The 17,278-nt window shown below is 48.3% G+C and overlaps 1 protein-coding gene across 2 annotated transcripts; it reads left to right on the top strand.

Moving 5' to 3' along the window:
- The first annotated feature begins 861 nt into the window (after positions 1 to 861).
- Positions 862 to 15,652, top strand: LOC123413304 (protein argonaute PNH1). Of its 2 annotated transcripts, XM_045106247.1 has the most exons (23): positions 862 to 1,012; positions 8,939 to 9,418; positions 9,506 to 9,717; positions 9,818 to 9,964; positions 10,110 to 10,243; positions 10,358 to 10,467; positions 10,594 to 10,700; positions 10,937 to 11,075; positions 11,212 to 11,328; positions 11,630 to 11,737; positions 11,829 to 11,900; positions 12,002 to 12,124; positions 12,243 to 12,402; positions 12,494 to 12,615; positions 12,723 to 12,860; positions 12,949 to 13,091; positions 13,174 to 13,236; positions 13,394 to 13,457; positions 13,535 to 13,670; positions 14,483 to 14,556; positions 14,935 to 15,029; positions 15,128 to 15,159; positions 15,271 to 15,652. In XM_045106247.1, the coding sequence occupies exons 2-23, from the start codon at positions 9,017 to 9,019 to the stop codon at positions 15,438 to 15,440; spliced, it is 2,868 nt and encodes a 955-aa protein (XP_044962182.1). In that variant the 5' UTR covers positions 862 to 1,012; positions 8,939 to 9,016; the 3' UTR covers positions 15,441 to 15,652. The 2 variants fall into 2 exon arrangements, with proteins under 2 accessions (XP_044962182.1, XP_044962181.1); XM_045106246.1 differs by lacking the exon at positions 862 to 1,012 and having other exon boundaries at positions 8,647 to 9,418.
- The last annotated feature ends 1,626 nt before the right edge of the window (positions 15,653 to 17,278 follow it).

The following is a 17,278-nucleotide window of genomic DNA, read 5'->3' as shown; positions in this document are numbered from 1 at the left end:
CTGGCGTCTGGGTGCGCACAAAAGAAACCAGCAGGTTTGCACTAAATTGGACATATGAGACGCCAGAGACCCTCGCGTCTGGGTGCGCACAACAGACACCAGTAGGTTTGCACTAAATTGGACTTATGACACGTCAGGGACCCTGACGTGTGGTCCTGGGCCAGACGTCAGGGACCCTGACGTCTGGTCCTGGGCCAGCCGCCAGGGACCCTGACGTCTGACCCCTTCGCCACGTCATCTGGTCAACGGCAGGCTGATCGACTGGGCCCAGCTAGACGTCAGGGACCCTGGCGTCTCCAGTGCAACCGAGACGACAGAGACGTTGGCGTCACGTAAAGAGGTCAATTTTAAACGTATTTTTAAACTAGGATCAGATATACGTTTTCTTTGCATTAAAGGTTAGAATTTTTTTTTTGACCTCGAGGTCACAGGCCGGCGATCGAATGGTTGCCCAACAGCAACACATATCTGTCCGGGTAAAAAAGAAAAAAACATTCGCAATTGTCTCCCGTATCTTCACCGTGTGTAGAAACGGTAAACTGACCGTACGTACGTACGTTCACCAAAGCCCAAAGGCCTTGCCTAAAGACGAGAGCGAAAAGAGAGAGAGAGAGAGAGAGCGAAACAGATTAATTTGGCAGGGCAGGGGTAAAAAGAGGCGGCCGGTCCGGTGTGCGTGAAAAGACGGCCGCCGCTTTGTGCTGTGCGTGCGCGAGCACTGCACTGGCGTCGGAGGGAGCTCCGCTTTAGTTTGGGCTAGGCCAGGCTGCGTGCGTTGCATGGCCCCGGCTTTGCTTTTTAGTTTTGCTTTTCCCCGGCTTTATATAAGCTCGCCACTCCTCGGGCGCTCCATGCCACCTTTGGACGAGATCTTGGCCTGCTGCTTATCCTCTGCTTACTTAGCCGTTGCTACCACGACTAGTACCGCTCTTGCCAAGGGAGGAAGCTTGGATAGCTAGGCGCCGTTGGGATTTCGAGCACGCTTCCCTCAGGCTTCTCTCATCAGGCTCAGGTACGCTATCTTCCGGTGGCTGCTGCTCACATCTTCTGATCTTACTTTACGTCTTATTGTGTGTACGCTCCTTCAAGCTATAATGTACTGTGCTGTACTACACCAGATACTGGTAGTAGAGAGTGGCGTAGCCAGCAAAGATCCATAGTGGAGTGGCACTGTGCATGGTACACTGATCTGCAGCTGCACATTCATTCATCCATTCATCCAGCATGCATCCGCGCACATCACATTTTGCCGGGGATTCGCTTGGACGCTGGTTGATTTCCGTCGGGCCCCTTGCGTTCCCTTCCTTTTGATGCCTTGCGGTCTCGGCCGGGTCCGTCGGCGGCGCTTTTGAGGCGGAGCGATCGAGCGCGTCCGGCCGCATGCATGCATGCATGGCCTGCAACAGCAAGAGAGGGGAAACCGGCTTTGCCGTCGCCGCCTAGCTGCGCGGCCATGGCGTGAAGCCAAAACGCACAGAGCTTTGCACTGTGGAGATCCCAGTCACACATCACCGCCATGTACGCTCGCAGTCGCACGTCTCTTCTGCATGCTCTCTCTCTCCCTCTCTCTCTTCAGTCTCTCTTTCTCTCTCTCTCTCTGTGCCGGCCGGCCATTAAATGGATGCATGCATGCATGCGATTGCGAGCCTCTTCTTCAAACTTGGGTAGAACAACTCATGATTGCGTCGCTTGTAGGCATCCTGCTCGTCGTCTTCTCCGGCCTGCCCTTCTACTTCTTGCCTCCGCGATAGGGCACCCTAGGCTGATTCTCTAGTCCTTTCGCTTCCACATGGAAGCAGTCTTCATCTACTTGTCCTGCCATGATAACACACCGTACCATCGACGAAAAATAATCTTCGAGCCTGGCATGTTACATGTGGCTAGCTAGCTACTGAGTGGACACCACGTAGGATAATGAGTGGACGCCGTATCTCTCATTATTTGTTCTAGTACTACTACCACTTATACTTTCTTCAGTTTACCAACTCCAGCTCACGTGAGGTCATTTTTTCGTTTTGCTGCAAAAACAACGCAAGTTTACGGGGGGCGAGTGGGCGACAGCATAGATGAACAGCATCTATCACCGTTTAGAAAGAAAGATAAATGAAGTGTTAAAGCAAACAAGTCTCTTCCATCTCACTTTTATCGACGACGGCAGTAAAAAAATAGAACATCTACTAACTTTCATGGGTCCGTGCCGAAAGCCTCTTTCGGCAGAGGCAGAGCATATGCCACCTTTTCTTTTCTTTTCACCCATCGACCAGGGGTAAAAAGGATACTCCTAGATAGATAGATAGATAGACGGGGTAGCCAGCAGGTCTGTAGAGTGACTCAGCGGGTGGCCCTGCACGTCGCCCGTCCATCCATCCGTCCGTCCGTCCGTGTGTAGGGAGGGAGGACGCCGGTGTCACCTCACCGGCGCGGTACGTTCGATCCGATGACTCCGGCAGGGAAGGGAAGAGGGCGGGGTGGCGGTGGCGCCCCGCCGGGCGACCGACGTGACGGGCGGATTTTACGTGCACGGGGCGTGCTGCCCGTACGGCCGCGGCAGGCAGGCGCGGCTGCCGGCCCCACCGCGTGCGTCAGCCACTCTGCTTGGCATCAAAGACGCGCGTGCCCGCTGCTCTGCCGCCGGGCTTGTGCGCGCCGCTGCTACACGCCTCCCACTTTTATGCGTGCAAGCTCGGTGTTCGTGGGGGTACCTTTTTACCCCAAACGGGGCGTTGCACCAGCGGGGTTTCATAAATTGAAAATAAAATATAACAAAGTTTACAAGCTCAATAAAAAATAAATTATCTACAAAATACACCTATTGATTGCCAACATGATTTCACATATGCTCAACCAAATTATCTTGCAAACTGAATATGGGTTTTTATATCATCAATTTCATGTTAAAATTGGGTGAACTGTGCAAACCATGCCGCTTCTCCGCCATGCTAAGGCACCACATTGTCACCCTGAAATTCAAACCCTTGATCGTGCACACGTTCTAGGCGCTCATCCTCTACGATCATATTGTGCATGATCACACAAATAGTCATCACTTGCCACAACATATTGGTGCTCTAAGTTCTAGCAGGATACCGAACTATGCCCCATCGAGATTGCAGAACAACGAAGGCACACTCGACATCCTTCCTTGCACTCTCTTGCTCTTGGGAAAATCTTTTCCTCTTCTCCAACAGGTTTGAAGATTATCCTCACAATAGTGGTCCACTGTCGATAGATTTCGTCAGCTAGATAGTATCATTTGTTCTAGTTGTGACAGTTAATGTTAACATTGACCGGCAGGCTGTTGCCTTCGGCAAGCTTTGCAAACACCGGCGATCGTTGAAGCACGTTGATATTATTGTGCGATCCGGTCATGCTAAAGAAACAATGTCAGATTCAGAGATCTTGAGAGGTCACGACCTCAAGTATGACAGTGCAAGCCTTGGCATGACCCTTGTAATGGCCTTACCAAGCAGAAGGCCAGTTATTTCATACCCAATGAATGTAGTCTATTAGAAAATATTTTGAAATAAACTTGAACTTTTATTATAGTTGAAAAAAGATTCCACAAAAGGAAAAACCGCGTTGACTCTTTTCGGAAAATCAACATTTTCGATCAAAATAGTATGAATATTGACTTATAATGGTAATTTTTTTCCTTGAAGTAAAAAATGGTTTTTTATTTATGAAAATATATAGTGCAAAAGAAAATCACGTTTTTCCAACAAAAAACTAAACCTTCCTGACATCTTCTAAATTTACAAAAACATCCCATATTAAGTGTATATACAGCCAATGAAAAAAGGGAATTTCTGTGCAATGCTACCCATATTACACATGAAAAAACACTATGTTTTCTGCTCTTACGGACAATTATAAGAGATAAAGATTAGTGCAAGGAGTAAGAGCATCTACAACCGGACCTTTCATACCCGTCTCAAACGTCCGGATAGGCCGTTCGGTCATTGACCGGCCATAAGATTTTGACCGAGTCAAACCCCTCAAATGGACCTTAAGCATCCGGGCTGACCGGCACCTCTCATATCCAGCCGAAATATGAGGAGGATATGGAGTAGCCCGGACGTGTCCGGACACGCCTACCACCTCGGACCCGACAACCCTGCCCCACCGTAAATTGCCTCAAATTCTTCAAACACTTCCTCCTCCTTCCGGCTCCCTTCAACATTTTCCGCTTCCGAGCCATCGACACTCGCCCTTGCTCTCCAAGCTCACCACCTGTTCCGACCCGCCGGCGTGGTGTCTCCTAGCAGTCCCCGGCCGCCGCGATGGGGACGCAATCCGCCTCTTGTGTTGGCTTTCCTTCCTCCGCTTCGTCTTGCAATCCGGAGAACCCCGCCCATAAGATGCGCCATCGTCGACAGCGAGAGAGGAGGCGAAGTTGACAGCATAGGTAGGTGCAAACATCATCGAGGAGATGTCTCCCCGCCGGGCACCCCACACCACATCCATCCAAGCGTTTAGCCGCTGACGCGGATTGTGCATGTCTGACAACCTTAAGACCGAGGAGCATCGGTTGGGCAATTCCGGAGAGCTTTAGTCTATTTTGGATTAGACATCGTGTATACACTAGCCTCCCTCATTGCAAACACTAATTTGTTTACAAGCATGCTTGTATAATTTTTTTTTTCTCATGGGTATGCTTGTACAAATTCAACCGTTGTTGAGTAAAAAATAAAATCATCCACAGTTGTACACACACTCTTTTTTCTCGCGGGAAGTATACACGTACTTAACACAAAAATCAATGGCATGTGCATGTAACTTCCATGGATGACATCGCCGGACGCTGCGATGGGGACGCACTCCGCCTCATGTGTTGGCTTTCGTTCCTCCGCTTTGTCTTGCAATCTGGAGAACGCCGCCCGTAAGATGTGCCGTCATCGACAGCGAGAGAGGAGGCGGAGTTAGCAGCATAGGTAGGTGCGGACATCATCGAGAGAGGAGATGTCTTCCTCGACACGTCGGGCACCCCACACCACATCCATTCAAGCGCTCACGCGGATTGCGCATGTCTGACGACCTTATGACCGAGGAGCATCGGGTGGGCAATTCCGGAGAGCTTTAGTCTATTTTGGATTAGACATCGTGTATATAGTAGCATGCCTCGTTGCAAACACTAATTTGTTTACAGGCATGCTTGTACAAATTCAACCGTTGTTGAGTAAAAAATAAAATCAACCGCAGTTGTACACACTCTTTTTTCTCGCAGGAAGTATACACGTATTTAACACAAAAATCAACGGCATGTGCATGTAACTTCCATGGATGACATGCCATAGATATATGTTTTTTTAACGTAGTACAATCACAAACGCTCAAATAAACATGCAACATCTTTATAAACACTTACACGCACATTCTAGTTTTACAAGCATCTTTGAAAGGCTTAGCCAACATATTGTTTAGAAATTACGAGTTTATCGTAGACGCTTGGTCGTCAATGTAGTCACAAACGAGCAACATTCCCGGCAACAACAAAACGCACAATGTATTTTTTCTTCCTTTTTGGATTTGGAGTATAGTGCGAGCGAAAGAAACCATTGCTCCAAAAAAGAGGGACAAAAAGAAAAAACCGGACCATTTTCCATTCCCCCCCCACTCCACGCGCGTGCATGGCTCCCCCTTCCCTTCATTCCCCCGTCCCGATCGGGACCAGCACCTACTACCATCCCGCGTGCGGTGCTACCGCGCGTGGCACGCCGACGACGCCACGCCAACGCCAACGCCAACGCGCGCGTGCCGCCAGCCTCTTCCTAGTCTGTACCGTTTACGCCCGTACGCGCGGCGCGCACGCCGACGGGGCCCCGGCCCCGGACGCCGACCCCCGGGAGCGCACGCACGCACTGCATGGGCTGTCTGTCTCGCTTTCATCTGCTGCCTTTTCCCCGTGCTTCTTTGTGGTGGCATGGCCTCTCCATCTCCAGTCGAGAGCCCACGACGCTCGGCTCCGGTGCGGCTCGCACGCTGCGTCGCTATCAGCCCCGGGCGAAAGACGCCGGAGATCGGGACGGCGCCGTGCGGCCTGTCCGTCGTGCGTTGGTACCTCTACTCTGCCTGCTCGCTCGATCCAGCCCATCTCCCTTCCCTTCTCGTGATAGTAACAAGAATGCCATTGCACAGTAGCGCCCGCACCCTGCTCTTCACGTGCGCGCGAGCGCGCTCCTCGCCTAAAAATCAAATCGTTCCCTCCCCCTTCTGGTCTCTCGGATCGGCTATGAAAGCATGTGTGCGTGCATGCATGCATGCAGGGCCGGGCATCATGGCCCTTTTCTGGCTTCAACGGTGCCATGATTGATAGATAGATAAACCTCTCCATCGGCCGCAGCCAGCCTGCAGCGTCAGTCATGGCTTTTCTCCCCTCCCCTTTCGTACGCACGGCGTGGATATCGCATCGTATCTCCTCCACCTCCTCCCCGTTGCCGTTGGTCAACTCCGATCGACCGGGTGACGCCGTTGCCGTTGTGGGCGTTGCTCTCGGCCGGGCCGGGCTGGGCTGCGGTATGGTCCTGCTCCTGCGTCCCCACGCCGCACAATCTGGCACCGCACCACGCAGATTATGGGTGCGATCACCAGGCACCACCTCTTGTGTTGCGTTTCAGCCTTGCGCCATGCCGGCATCTCTCCGTGCGATACATACACTGCAGCTTTATTGACCAGAACAGGCCTCTCCACAGCCCACAAAAGGAGCAGGAGGATGAGGAAGACTAGTCTGCGCGCCAAGAAGTGCGTGACAGTGATTTGGAATCTCGCACGGACGCCTCAGCACTTGACCTGGATTAGGATAATAGTATCAGGGAATGGAGGTAGGGCTAGGACAAGGTGACGACGACGACACGACGACGGTGATGTTCGACATTAATTAATTAATTAATCAGGTAAGTACACGTATACGCGCCATTTCCATGAGACATTCCGACGTTCCAAACGCCCGTCAAGTCGCCGATCATTCATTCCGTACGAGCCCCTAATAGCCGCTTGACGCCAACGCGTGCATGCATCAGGGAAGCCGATCAGATCCTTTTTCGCAAGAAAAAGAAATGCCCGCCCGGCATGATGGCGCCTTTTTAGCAAGCAATGCAATGGAGGAGGCGACGGGCCGGCCCAAAGCAAAAGCAAAACAAAACAAAACTCTGCACGGACAGCAGTAGCAATGGCAAGCAGCACGCGCAGGCCGCTGGCAGTGCCATGCCATGCGCGCACAGGCATTTAACCCCACTCCCACACAGCGCGCACAGCGGCGACGGCAGGCAGGCTGGTGCGGTACGGTGGGTGGGCGCTAGCCTAGTTGGTGCGTGCCGCGCTCTCGGCTCTCGCAGGACTGTGGCCCTCGTGCCGCAGGCCGCTGCTCCCGCTGCCTCACGGAGCCTGTAGCTGTAGCCTCCTAGTGGCGCTGCGCGAACGCTCCGCTTTGTCGCCCCGGGAGCGGAACAGCGACACCCGCCGCCTCGGCCAGCGCGCCGTCGCCGCGGTGACCGCGCCCACGACGCGAACCGCCCGAGCCGGGATGCATACCATGCCATGCCATGCCTATGTTCTTCTTGTACTCTACGTGGGGGGCCCTGCCGTGTCTGTGTATGCTAGTACTCCTACAAGCTCGAAGCTCGCGCTCATTCCCCGGCTTGGCTGGCGCTGCATGCTGCGCGCGCGCCAGTGTTTCGGGCCGTGCGCGTGCCAAGGATGAAGGAATATAGAAAGCGTTTGGGCCATGAGGAGGATTTGGGGCTTGAGGGAGGTCTCGGGGCAGGAAGGAAGGATGGAGGGGGTTCTATTCTGGAACAGCGGAGCGGCTTCCTTGCTGTCGGTCTCTGGTGGCACGCTGCCAAAGCGGCTCGCGCGGCCGCCGAGGCTGTTGGTGTTGGAGGACGTTTGCCGGCCGTGCTTTGTAGGGGTTTCGCTGGTTTGGTTTGGTTTGTTTAGGCGCAGCCTACGCGTCAGGTTCACGGCACTAGTCACCGGACCTCACCGCATTGCCAATATATATACCACGTTCGCAAAGGAAGAGGAGTTTCATTTCATTCTGAAGTAGCAGCAGTTTTTTTAGCTTTGACAATGTTCCTAAAAAAACACATCCACAAGATGAGTACTAGAACCTATCATCTACTCCCTTTGTATTTTGATACAGAGGGAGTATCAGCACAGGCTGTCGAAGAAAACATGAAGCACACATGGTCTCTATTTGAAGGACTATTACTATATGATAAAGAAGCAAGCTAGTAGCAGCTACTCTTTTTTCTTTTTTTAAAGAAACAATCTACGACCTCCTGTCCTGGGTGTGATGGACAATAATAGTGGAGTACAACGCACTAGCGGCCAGGCGCACGAACATGCGATACACTTTTCAATGAAAATCCCCATCCTTCCCCCCCTCCCTTCGATACCCCCCATCCTAGATCCTACCCTCCCCCGATTAATCCACACGCCCCATACCGTTCTTTTTCCTCACCTCCCGCCCTCCGCCGTTTGTAATGTTTCTACGACGCCTGCCACCTTTGGTAAATCCCGGAGGAAGGAAGGTGGGATTAATTGGAGCCACCGGCCCGCCGTGCGCCGCACCGCAGCGGATGTATTTATCACCCACCCCAGCCTGCGAGCTGCGACTGTGGTGCAGCCTCCCACGAGAGAGAGAGAGAGAGAGAGAGAGTGAGTGAGAGGAGAGGAGCGCAAGAGGTCAAACCTGCTGCTGTTGCTGCATCAGTGCCGTGCCGGTTCTAATGCCTTTCTGTCCCGCGCCCCCCCATTAATCCATCCATCCATCCATCCTCTCTCCCTTCCTTCTCTAGCTCCTCGCCACGCTCGCCTCTCTTTTCTACCGCTGCTGCTTCACCTTGGGCCGGCGTCGCCGTTTTTACAGTCTTTGGCTTTGCTTCGCCACCTTGCTGCTGCTGCTGATCGTGCCGTGGTAACATTATAAGGCGCCGTGCAGGGAGCGTGCAGGGGGCCGCCCGGTCCTGCCAGCGACCGCCTTGTCGGGTAACGGACTCGTCGCCAGCCGCTCGCTCACATGCTGGAGGTCCTCGAGATGACGCCGCCTCCGCCGCCGCCGCCGCAGCCACGGCGCCAGCCTAGGGGAGGCGGCGGGGGGAGGAAGCAGCCGCTGCAGAGCAGCGTCGCGCAGCCCAAGGCGGAGCCGCCGACGACGCCCGAGGGAGGAGGCAAGAGGTGCGGCGGGAAGCGGCGCGGCGGCCGCGGCCGCGCCAGGCCCGCGGAGGGGCCGCGGCCGGCGACAGGGCCTCCCGTGCCGGCCGCGGCGGCGACGAACCGCGCCGTCATTGGCCCGCCCGTGCCCGGCAAGGGGCTCTCCTTCTGCCGGCGGCCGGGGTTCGGGACCGTGGGCGCGCGCTGCGTCGTCAAGGCCAACCACTTCCTCGCCGAGATTCCCGACAAGGACCTCACCCAGTACGACGTAAGTGTTGCTCGGCGTTCCCGCTCCAAGAGCACAGTCGAGATGAAAGACGACTAAAAATGCTGGCTTTCGTGGCGCCTTTTGCAGGTCAAGATCACGCCGGAGGTCACCTCCCGGTGCGTGAACCGGGCCATCATCGCCGAGCTGGTGCGCCTCTACCGGGAGTCCGACCTCGGCATGCGCCTCCCGGCCTACGACGGCCGCAAGAGCCTCTACACCGCCGGCGCACTCCCGTTCGACGCGCGCGAGTTCGTCGTGCGCCTCACCGACGACGACAGCGGCACCGGCGTCCCACCACGGTACGCACCAGCATTCGACATTCCCTCTCCTACTACGCCCGCCCCCTCCTTGATGGCAGCTCATGTCTTACTGTTTGCCTGGCCGACCACGTTCCTGCAGCGAGAGGGAGTACAGGGTCGCCATCAAGTTCGCCGCGCGCGCCGACCTCCACCACCTCCGGCAGTTCATCGCCGGGCGGCAGGCCGACGCGCCGCAGGAGGCAGTCCAGGTCCTCGACATCGTCCTCCGGGAGCTCGCCAGCCAGAGGTATCCACTCACTCGGCGCCTCCTGCATTCATTCAAATTAGGACGCACGCAACGCATCACCCATTGCTGCACCTTCATCCAAGCTTGGCCTTCTCCGTTCTCGCCGTGTTTGATGGAGCTGAGCCTCCCGTGCAATGAATGGCAGGTACGTGGCGATAGGGCGGTCGTTCTACTCGCCGGACATAAGGAAGCCGCAGCGGCTCGGCGACGGCCTGCAGTCGTGGTGCGGGTTCTACCAGAGCCTCCGGCCGACACAGATGGGCCTGTCGCTCAACATCGGTGAGACGAGATGCTCGAATATCTTGTGCCCGGACTCCCCCATGCATGTGATCTCCTGCCCTTGTCCTGTGCTTGCCGCTTGCTTGCTTACATGGTGATTGACGTTGATGCCAGATATGTCGTCCACCGCGTTCATCGAGGCGCTGCCGGTGATCGACTTCGTGGCCCAGATATTGGGGAAGGATGTCATGTCAAGGCCATTGTCGGATGCAAACAGGATCAAGGTAAATTGTCGCTGTGGGGGAACAAGGAATCTGGCATAACACTGTTGCAGCGCCCATGTACCAGCTGCTATTTGCTTTGTTATTGGTAGCTGCTAACGAAGGAAATTGCCTAAATATACCAAGCAGATCAAGAAAGCGCTGCGTGGGGTGAAAGTTGAAGTTACTCACCGGGAAAATGTAAGGCGGAAGTACCGCATTTCGGGGGTGACTGCGCAACCAACTCATGAACTCATGTAAGTCTAGATTGTACCGCTTCACTCCGTTGCTCCAATGTACCATTGTTTTGCAGATTCCTACACTAAGCTTTTCAGCAAACACAAAGACCTAATAGAACGCACCCTCTTGATTCGTAGTCTAAGCCTACCTCAGTATATTGATTGGATCTAATCAGTAAATAGGGTGAACCTAAATGTCTATACATGGGAGTCTGATTGCTAAAAATGTGCCCAACTGTTCCTTGTTTTGACAGCTTCCCAATTGACGATCAAATGAATATGAAGTCTGTCGTGGAATATTTCAAGGAAATGTATGGGTTTACCATTCAGCAATCACATCTTCCTTGCCTTATGGTTGGAAACCAAAAGAAGGCAAACTATCTACCGATGGAGGTAAGCTCGGCAAATCACAAATCCTGTTAGCTGGCCAATTTGTATATTGTAATGTTTTTTACTTCCTCTGTACAAATTGTAATGCTAGTATCAGTGGTAAATAGATTGATTGTGTTTTTGTGACTTTTCTTGCCAGGCCTGCAAGATTGTTGAGGGTCAGAGATACACAAAGAGGTTGAATGAAAAGCAGATCACATCACTGCTAAAGGTTACATGCCAAAGGCCTAGAGAAAAGGAAATGGATATTCTACAGGTCCAGACTTTTTCTCCTAATCACATGAATTTATGCATACATATTTACATGTTTGTGCTAGGTTTTTGTTCCAACGGAAGTGATGGTCTTGTTAAACAAGTCATGTGCATTGCTGGTCATGCATGCAGCATGCTCATGCTCATTAATTGTGCTATCCTCAAGTGTTTGTTTTTATTTGCCTGTGGTCCAAACTTCCCATGCAATACATGCTACTAGGGTTTTCTTCATGGAAGGATTTTGTTGAATGTTGATCAATGCTGTTGTTAAATCAGCTCAGGTGTCTAAATAAATTTGTTTTCAGACAGTTCATCAAAACGGATATGACCAAGATCCTTACGCAAAGGAATTTGGGATCAACATAAGTGAGAAGCTAACATCCGTTGAAGCGCGCGTCCTTCCTGCACCTTGGGTACAACTACGACTGTACAGTGTTATTCCTGTCTATAGTTAGCTGATACTCTTTGCTAATAATGTGGACATGTTTCTTGTGTGGATTACAGCTGAAATATCATGATGCTGGAAAGGAAAAGGAGTGCCTGCCACAGGTTGGTCAATGGAACATGGTGAACAAGGTTAGGTTCTATTTTTGCAGCAGTTGCACTCCTCATGTTCTCTTTATCATGATGCTGATCATACTTTGTTTACTAATAGAATAATAAATTTGCCTTTTCAGAAAGTGATTAATGGGGGCAAAGTAAGTCACTGGGCTTGTATAAACTTCTCAAGGAGTGTTCAAGAAACCACCGCACGCGGATTCTGCCAAGAGTTGGCACAAATGTGTCAAATTTCGGGCATGGTAGTGTAACCCTCATTTCTCTTTTTTTTTTTTTTTTTTTTTTTTGACACAGCCGATAAGCCTTTGTAAATTTTCACGTGTAGCATGTTGTTTAGTTTGATCTCTGCTGTTATTGCAGGAATTCAACAGTGAACCGGTGCTTCCAATATATTCAGCTAGACCAGATCAAGTAGCGAAGGCACTAAAGCATGTCTATAATGTAGCACTACACAAACTCAAGGGTAAAGAACTTGAGCTTCTTTTGGCCATCCTCCCAGACAATAATGGAGCTTTATATGGTAAGTGCCACATTAATGCTAATTATCCCGTGTATTTTGTTTTCATCTGAACTCTCTTATATTGTGTTGAATCATAACTCTATTTTTGCAGGTGACATCAAACGTATCTGCGAAACCGATTTGGGCTTGATATCGCAGTGTTGCTTAACGAAACATGTTTTTAAGATCAGCAAGCAGTATTTGGCAAATGTCTCGCTTAAAATCAATGTTAAGGTACTTATTTACTTTATCACCTTATCTACATCTAACTTACTATAGATTGGTAATCTAGTAATTTGCTATGATGCTAATTTATTACATCTTGATATGATTGAATTCAGATGGGAGGAAGGAACACCGTGCTCGTGGATGCGCTAAGTTGGAGGATTCCCTTGGTCAGTGACATACCAACTATTATATTTGGGGCAGATGTAACACATCCTGAAACTGGGGAGGACTCTAGTCCATCCATTGCTGCAGTAAGTCTTGGAGACTTGTTCTGCTTATTCCACATTCACTATATATATATACATATTCTTTGGCCCTTTTCTAATTAGCGGCTTGCAGGTTGTGGCTTCTCAAGACTGGCCGGAAGTTACAAAATATGCTGGATTGGTGTGTGCACAGGCACATCGACAAGAGCTCATTCAGGACCTTTACAAAACATGGCATGACCCTCAGAGAGGCACAGTAACAGGAGGCATGGTCAGGTATTTAGCAAGATACACCTTTTGAAAACTAGTAAAATAACTTTTTCAATGAGATACTTGATGTGTTTATTTTGCTGTGCAGGGAACTCTTAATATCCTTTAGGAAGGCCACGGGACAGAAACCATTGAGGATAATTTTCTACCGGTAAGCTAGTGCAAAAGTTAATAGATACTAATAGATAGTCAAACACAATAATGTTTAGGTTTGACATATTTTGCAGAGCAGAGTAAAAAAAAACATTTCCAAGGCTTGTTTTTATGGCAATTCTATTAAATATTAACTAACACTATCTTTCATCCAGGGATGGCGTTAGTGAAGGCCAATTCTACCAAGTTCTCCTTTATGAGTTGGATGCTATCCGTAAGGTAGGATACACTTGTATTTTCTTATGTAGATCTTCTAACCATTTCAGCAGACTTGTCTAACAAATGCTTTCTTCTAGGCTTGTGCATCCCTAGAACCAAATTACCAACCTCCTGTAACGTTTGTCGTCGTTCAAAAGCGTCACCATACAAGACTGTTTGCAAACAATCACAAAGACAGAAGTAGCATGGACAAAAGTGGAAACATTTTACCTGGTAATCATCTATCCATGACCTCTATATGTTTTAAGCCATGGGGTGTACTGCACATTATTACGCCAACTAACATGTTCTGAACTTTTTAGTGCTTAACTGATTTTTTATATGATACCACATTTTTTCATGCTGTGCATTCATAACTACAGCTTGTTGAAACTATTGAAACACAATTTGGGTAAGCTAAATAATCCCTCCGTCCCAAAATAAGTGACTTAAAAATGACTCAACTTTGTACTAAAGTTAGTGCAAAGTTGAGTCAGTTATTTTGGGACGGAGGGAGTACTACTCAGTCCCATAATATAAGATGTTTCGTCTTATATTATGGGATGGAGGGAATAGTTTTCAGAAAGAAAATTTGGGTCTGCCATTGTTGTAGGATACTGTATTTTCTGGGGGTATAGGATACTGCATGTAATAGCACTCCCTTCATTTTTGTATACAAGACGACAAACCCATTTTACAGGTATCAAGGTAGAAATTAATGGCTACTTGAGCCAATGTTGCCTTGACGTGTTAATTAATGTGTATTTTACTCTTCAACACACAACTAGGCAACTCTTTCACTCATTGATTGATTAATGTGTTCCTTTAAACCAACCTTCTCACATCCGCATGCATACATGGGATATTAATGTCCTTGGTTGCTAGTATGAGGCAAACCTCATCAATTCACCTCGATTGATGTTAGTGGCCTTGTATAGCTGCAAATTGTAATTTTAATTGTGGTCTTGTATAAAAAAATGGAGAGAGTATGTCATTCCATTGTCTTGATAATACAAGGACTAATTGTTTGGAAAAAAATAATACAGGAACTGTTGTTGATTCGAAGATATGCCACCCAACGGAGTTTGATTTCTACCTCTGTAGTCACGCTGGAATCCAGGTAAGAATATTGTACTGGTCCTTGCTGAAGGCTGACATATACATGCTGAATTTGTCGTTGCTCTGGTCCCGTGCCTTGTGTGGTCAAGTATTTGAATAGACTTGGTGTTCTCTTTTCAACAAAGCTCTCACTGTGCATAGTTACCTAGCAGAGGAGACATGGTAAAAAGAATAAACTAACTGATAGTATGCCAAAAAAATAAAAATTAGATCCTGTGAATGTACAAACACATGAAAACTCCCACATCTTTTCGAAAAGCTTGTACTGTACCTGCAAAAGTGTTATAGTGGAAGTATGGGAACATTTGCCCCAGATTCTGCACCCTCTTGTGATTGACGAAAATTGACGAAATGACTGATGTGTGAGTTCTCTCACCAGGGTACAAGTAGGCCAGCTCACTACCATGTCCTCTGGGATGAGAACAACTTCTCAGCAGACGAAATGCAGACGTTGACAAACAACCTTTGCTACACGTACGGCATGGCTGCTTTGTGTTATGTTTGTCTCTTGCTCTTCACCCTTGGATCTTCTAAGAAGTGCCTGATCTGATTCTCTTATGCTGATTTTGCAGTTACGCACGGTGCACGCGCTCTGTTTCCGTCGGTATGTTCTTCTGTGCTGACATTATAAGCATTCTCCAACTTCATAATTTATGTACAAACATTATAAGTTCAAATCTGAACCGTGGTGCCTTTGTGTTTGCTGCTTCAACAGTCCCACCTGCATATTACGCGCATCTGGCTGCATTCCGGGCGCGGTTCTACATGGAGCCGGAGCTGTCGGAGAACCACACGTCGAAGAGCTCCAGTGGGACGAATGGTACCTCCGTGAAGCCTTTGCCCGCTGTGAAAGAGAAGGTGAAGAGGGTGATGTTCTACTGTTGACAGAGGGACTAGTTTTAACTACTCACAGTTATGTGCCTAACACTGTAGAATTTAGCAGTAGAGGGTTAGGTTAGATTTCTCCTGGAAAGGAAGAGAAGAGAAGAGAAGAACATTTCTGCATTTTGGACCCCTGAACTATCTCTCGACTGCCTCTGTAAAGTACTCAGAAAGCATGTATAATAGTAGTTCTTGCTTGGGCCAGATGCCATCCAGTTCCTGAGTAGTAACGTTTAAATTCGCCAGCATAACTGGCTTGCATGCTTCTGACCACTGCTTCTGATATGGTTGCTCTGATGCTTTCCCATGACAATAATACCGAACATCTCCATAAAACATAATCAAAGAGTATAGATGTAGGATGCAAAAATGCCTATCGGAGCTGGGGTCCATGGCACCCTGTTTTTGAAACCCCCAAAAGAGTATACATGGAAGCATAATACAAATGTGTGCAAATTTTTAGAACAAAATAAGTTGAAACGACGTCTGTGCAAAAAAGACAAATTTGTCGCTTTTTAACACATCATACTATTCATCCCAAAAGTCCATAAATTTGTTTTTTTTGCACATATCGCATCTTAAGGTATTTCATCTTAAATTTTTGCACACATATACATTTCATCCTTGTGTACTTGCGTATTTTTTTCAGATGTTTTTAAAACAAAAAAAATGAATTTTGAATTTTCTCAAAAATAAACGGTGCCATGGAGCCCGAGCTCCAAAACGCCCTACTCTATAGGATGTAGTGTAAAAAATGCTCTTATATTATGGGATGAAGGGAGTATGATAAAATAAAGTACCCCTGAAATATCATTCTGAATAATGAGATTATAACGATAAGCATATTTTAAAGTTTAAAAAGAATCTGAAAAAATCATGAAAACATACATGTATTCCGCAAGAACGTGTTAAATTTCGTCTAAAAATGTTGCGATTTGTAGGCTGTACAAAAAACAATTCTGGCCCAACAACAAAAATAAAAGGCCCATTTAAAAATGTGTATTTGTCTTTTTTCTGCATGATACATGTAAATGTATAATGCTCTGAAATTTTGCACATACGTTTGCATTTTTTGTTTATGGGTTACTCTATGATAGGTTGATTTTGTATCAATATTTTGGAAACAAAACAATACCCTTTTTATGGCTATTTGTACTGCTATTTTTGGGGCTGGAACCATAATATTTCCTAGGTGTTGTTATCAACGGACTTAACAGGGCTTTCTTTATTGTATCGTAATTAAAGTTATCCGTAACTGAAATATCCATACAGAATGAAGGCAATAGGCAATACTAGCAGGTTACCTTCATGAAAAAGAAAGAAAGCTATCAGTTTATGGAGTGTCATTCTGATTTTCTTCCACATAGGTACAACCAAAAGTATGAAATGAACAAAGCAACTGAAAATGCAAATACAGACAGAAAATTGCTATATTGTCATCAGCTACAAGCCTTGAATTTTGCCTTGTATGGTAAACTAAATTCTTGTTTAGTTAATTCACCGAACCCAAACAGTGGCTTGAATTGATATTAGACTTACAAGAGGTGTTTTAACATGTTGTGAGGCAGCCAACTTATGTGACATCCTGAACAACCTTCTGAAGATAATGTACTGGATCATGGTCACTGAAATTCCGAGTGTTGGTCAGTTCGGGCTGAAATCCATCAACTAGTGCAAGCCAAGTATTAGCTAGTCGATTAAACGGCCAGTGTTATACGGTCTCATGATAAGATTACAAATGGTCACACTAGAATTTGATACATTATTATTAGTGTCAAGGTGCATATTAGCTCATAGGTATATTCATCTGCAACAGAAATAGGTGAAAGATACTAATGACT

Source organism: Hordeum vulgare, chromosome 7H (genome assembly GCF_904849725.1).
Source record: "Hordeum vulgare subsp. vulgare chromosome 7H, MorexV3_pseudomolecules_assembly, whole genome shotgun sequence".
NCBI classification, from domain to species: domain Eukaryota; kingdom Viridiplantae; phylum Streptophyta; class Magnoliopsida; order Poales; family Poaceae; genus Hordeum; species Hordeum vulgare.
This window is presented reverse-complemented; position numbering and strand designations above follow the sequence as displayed.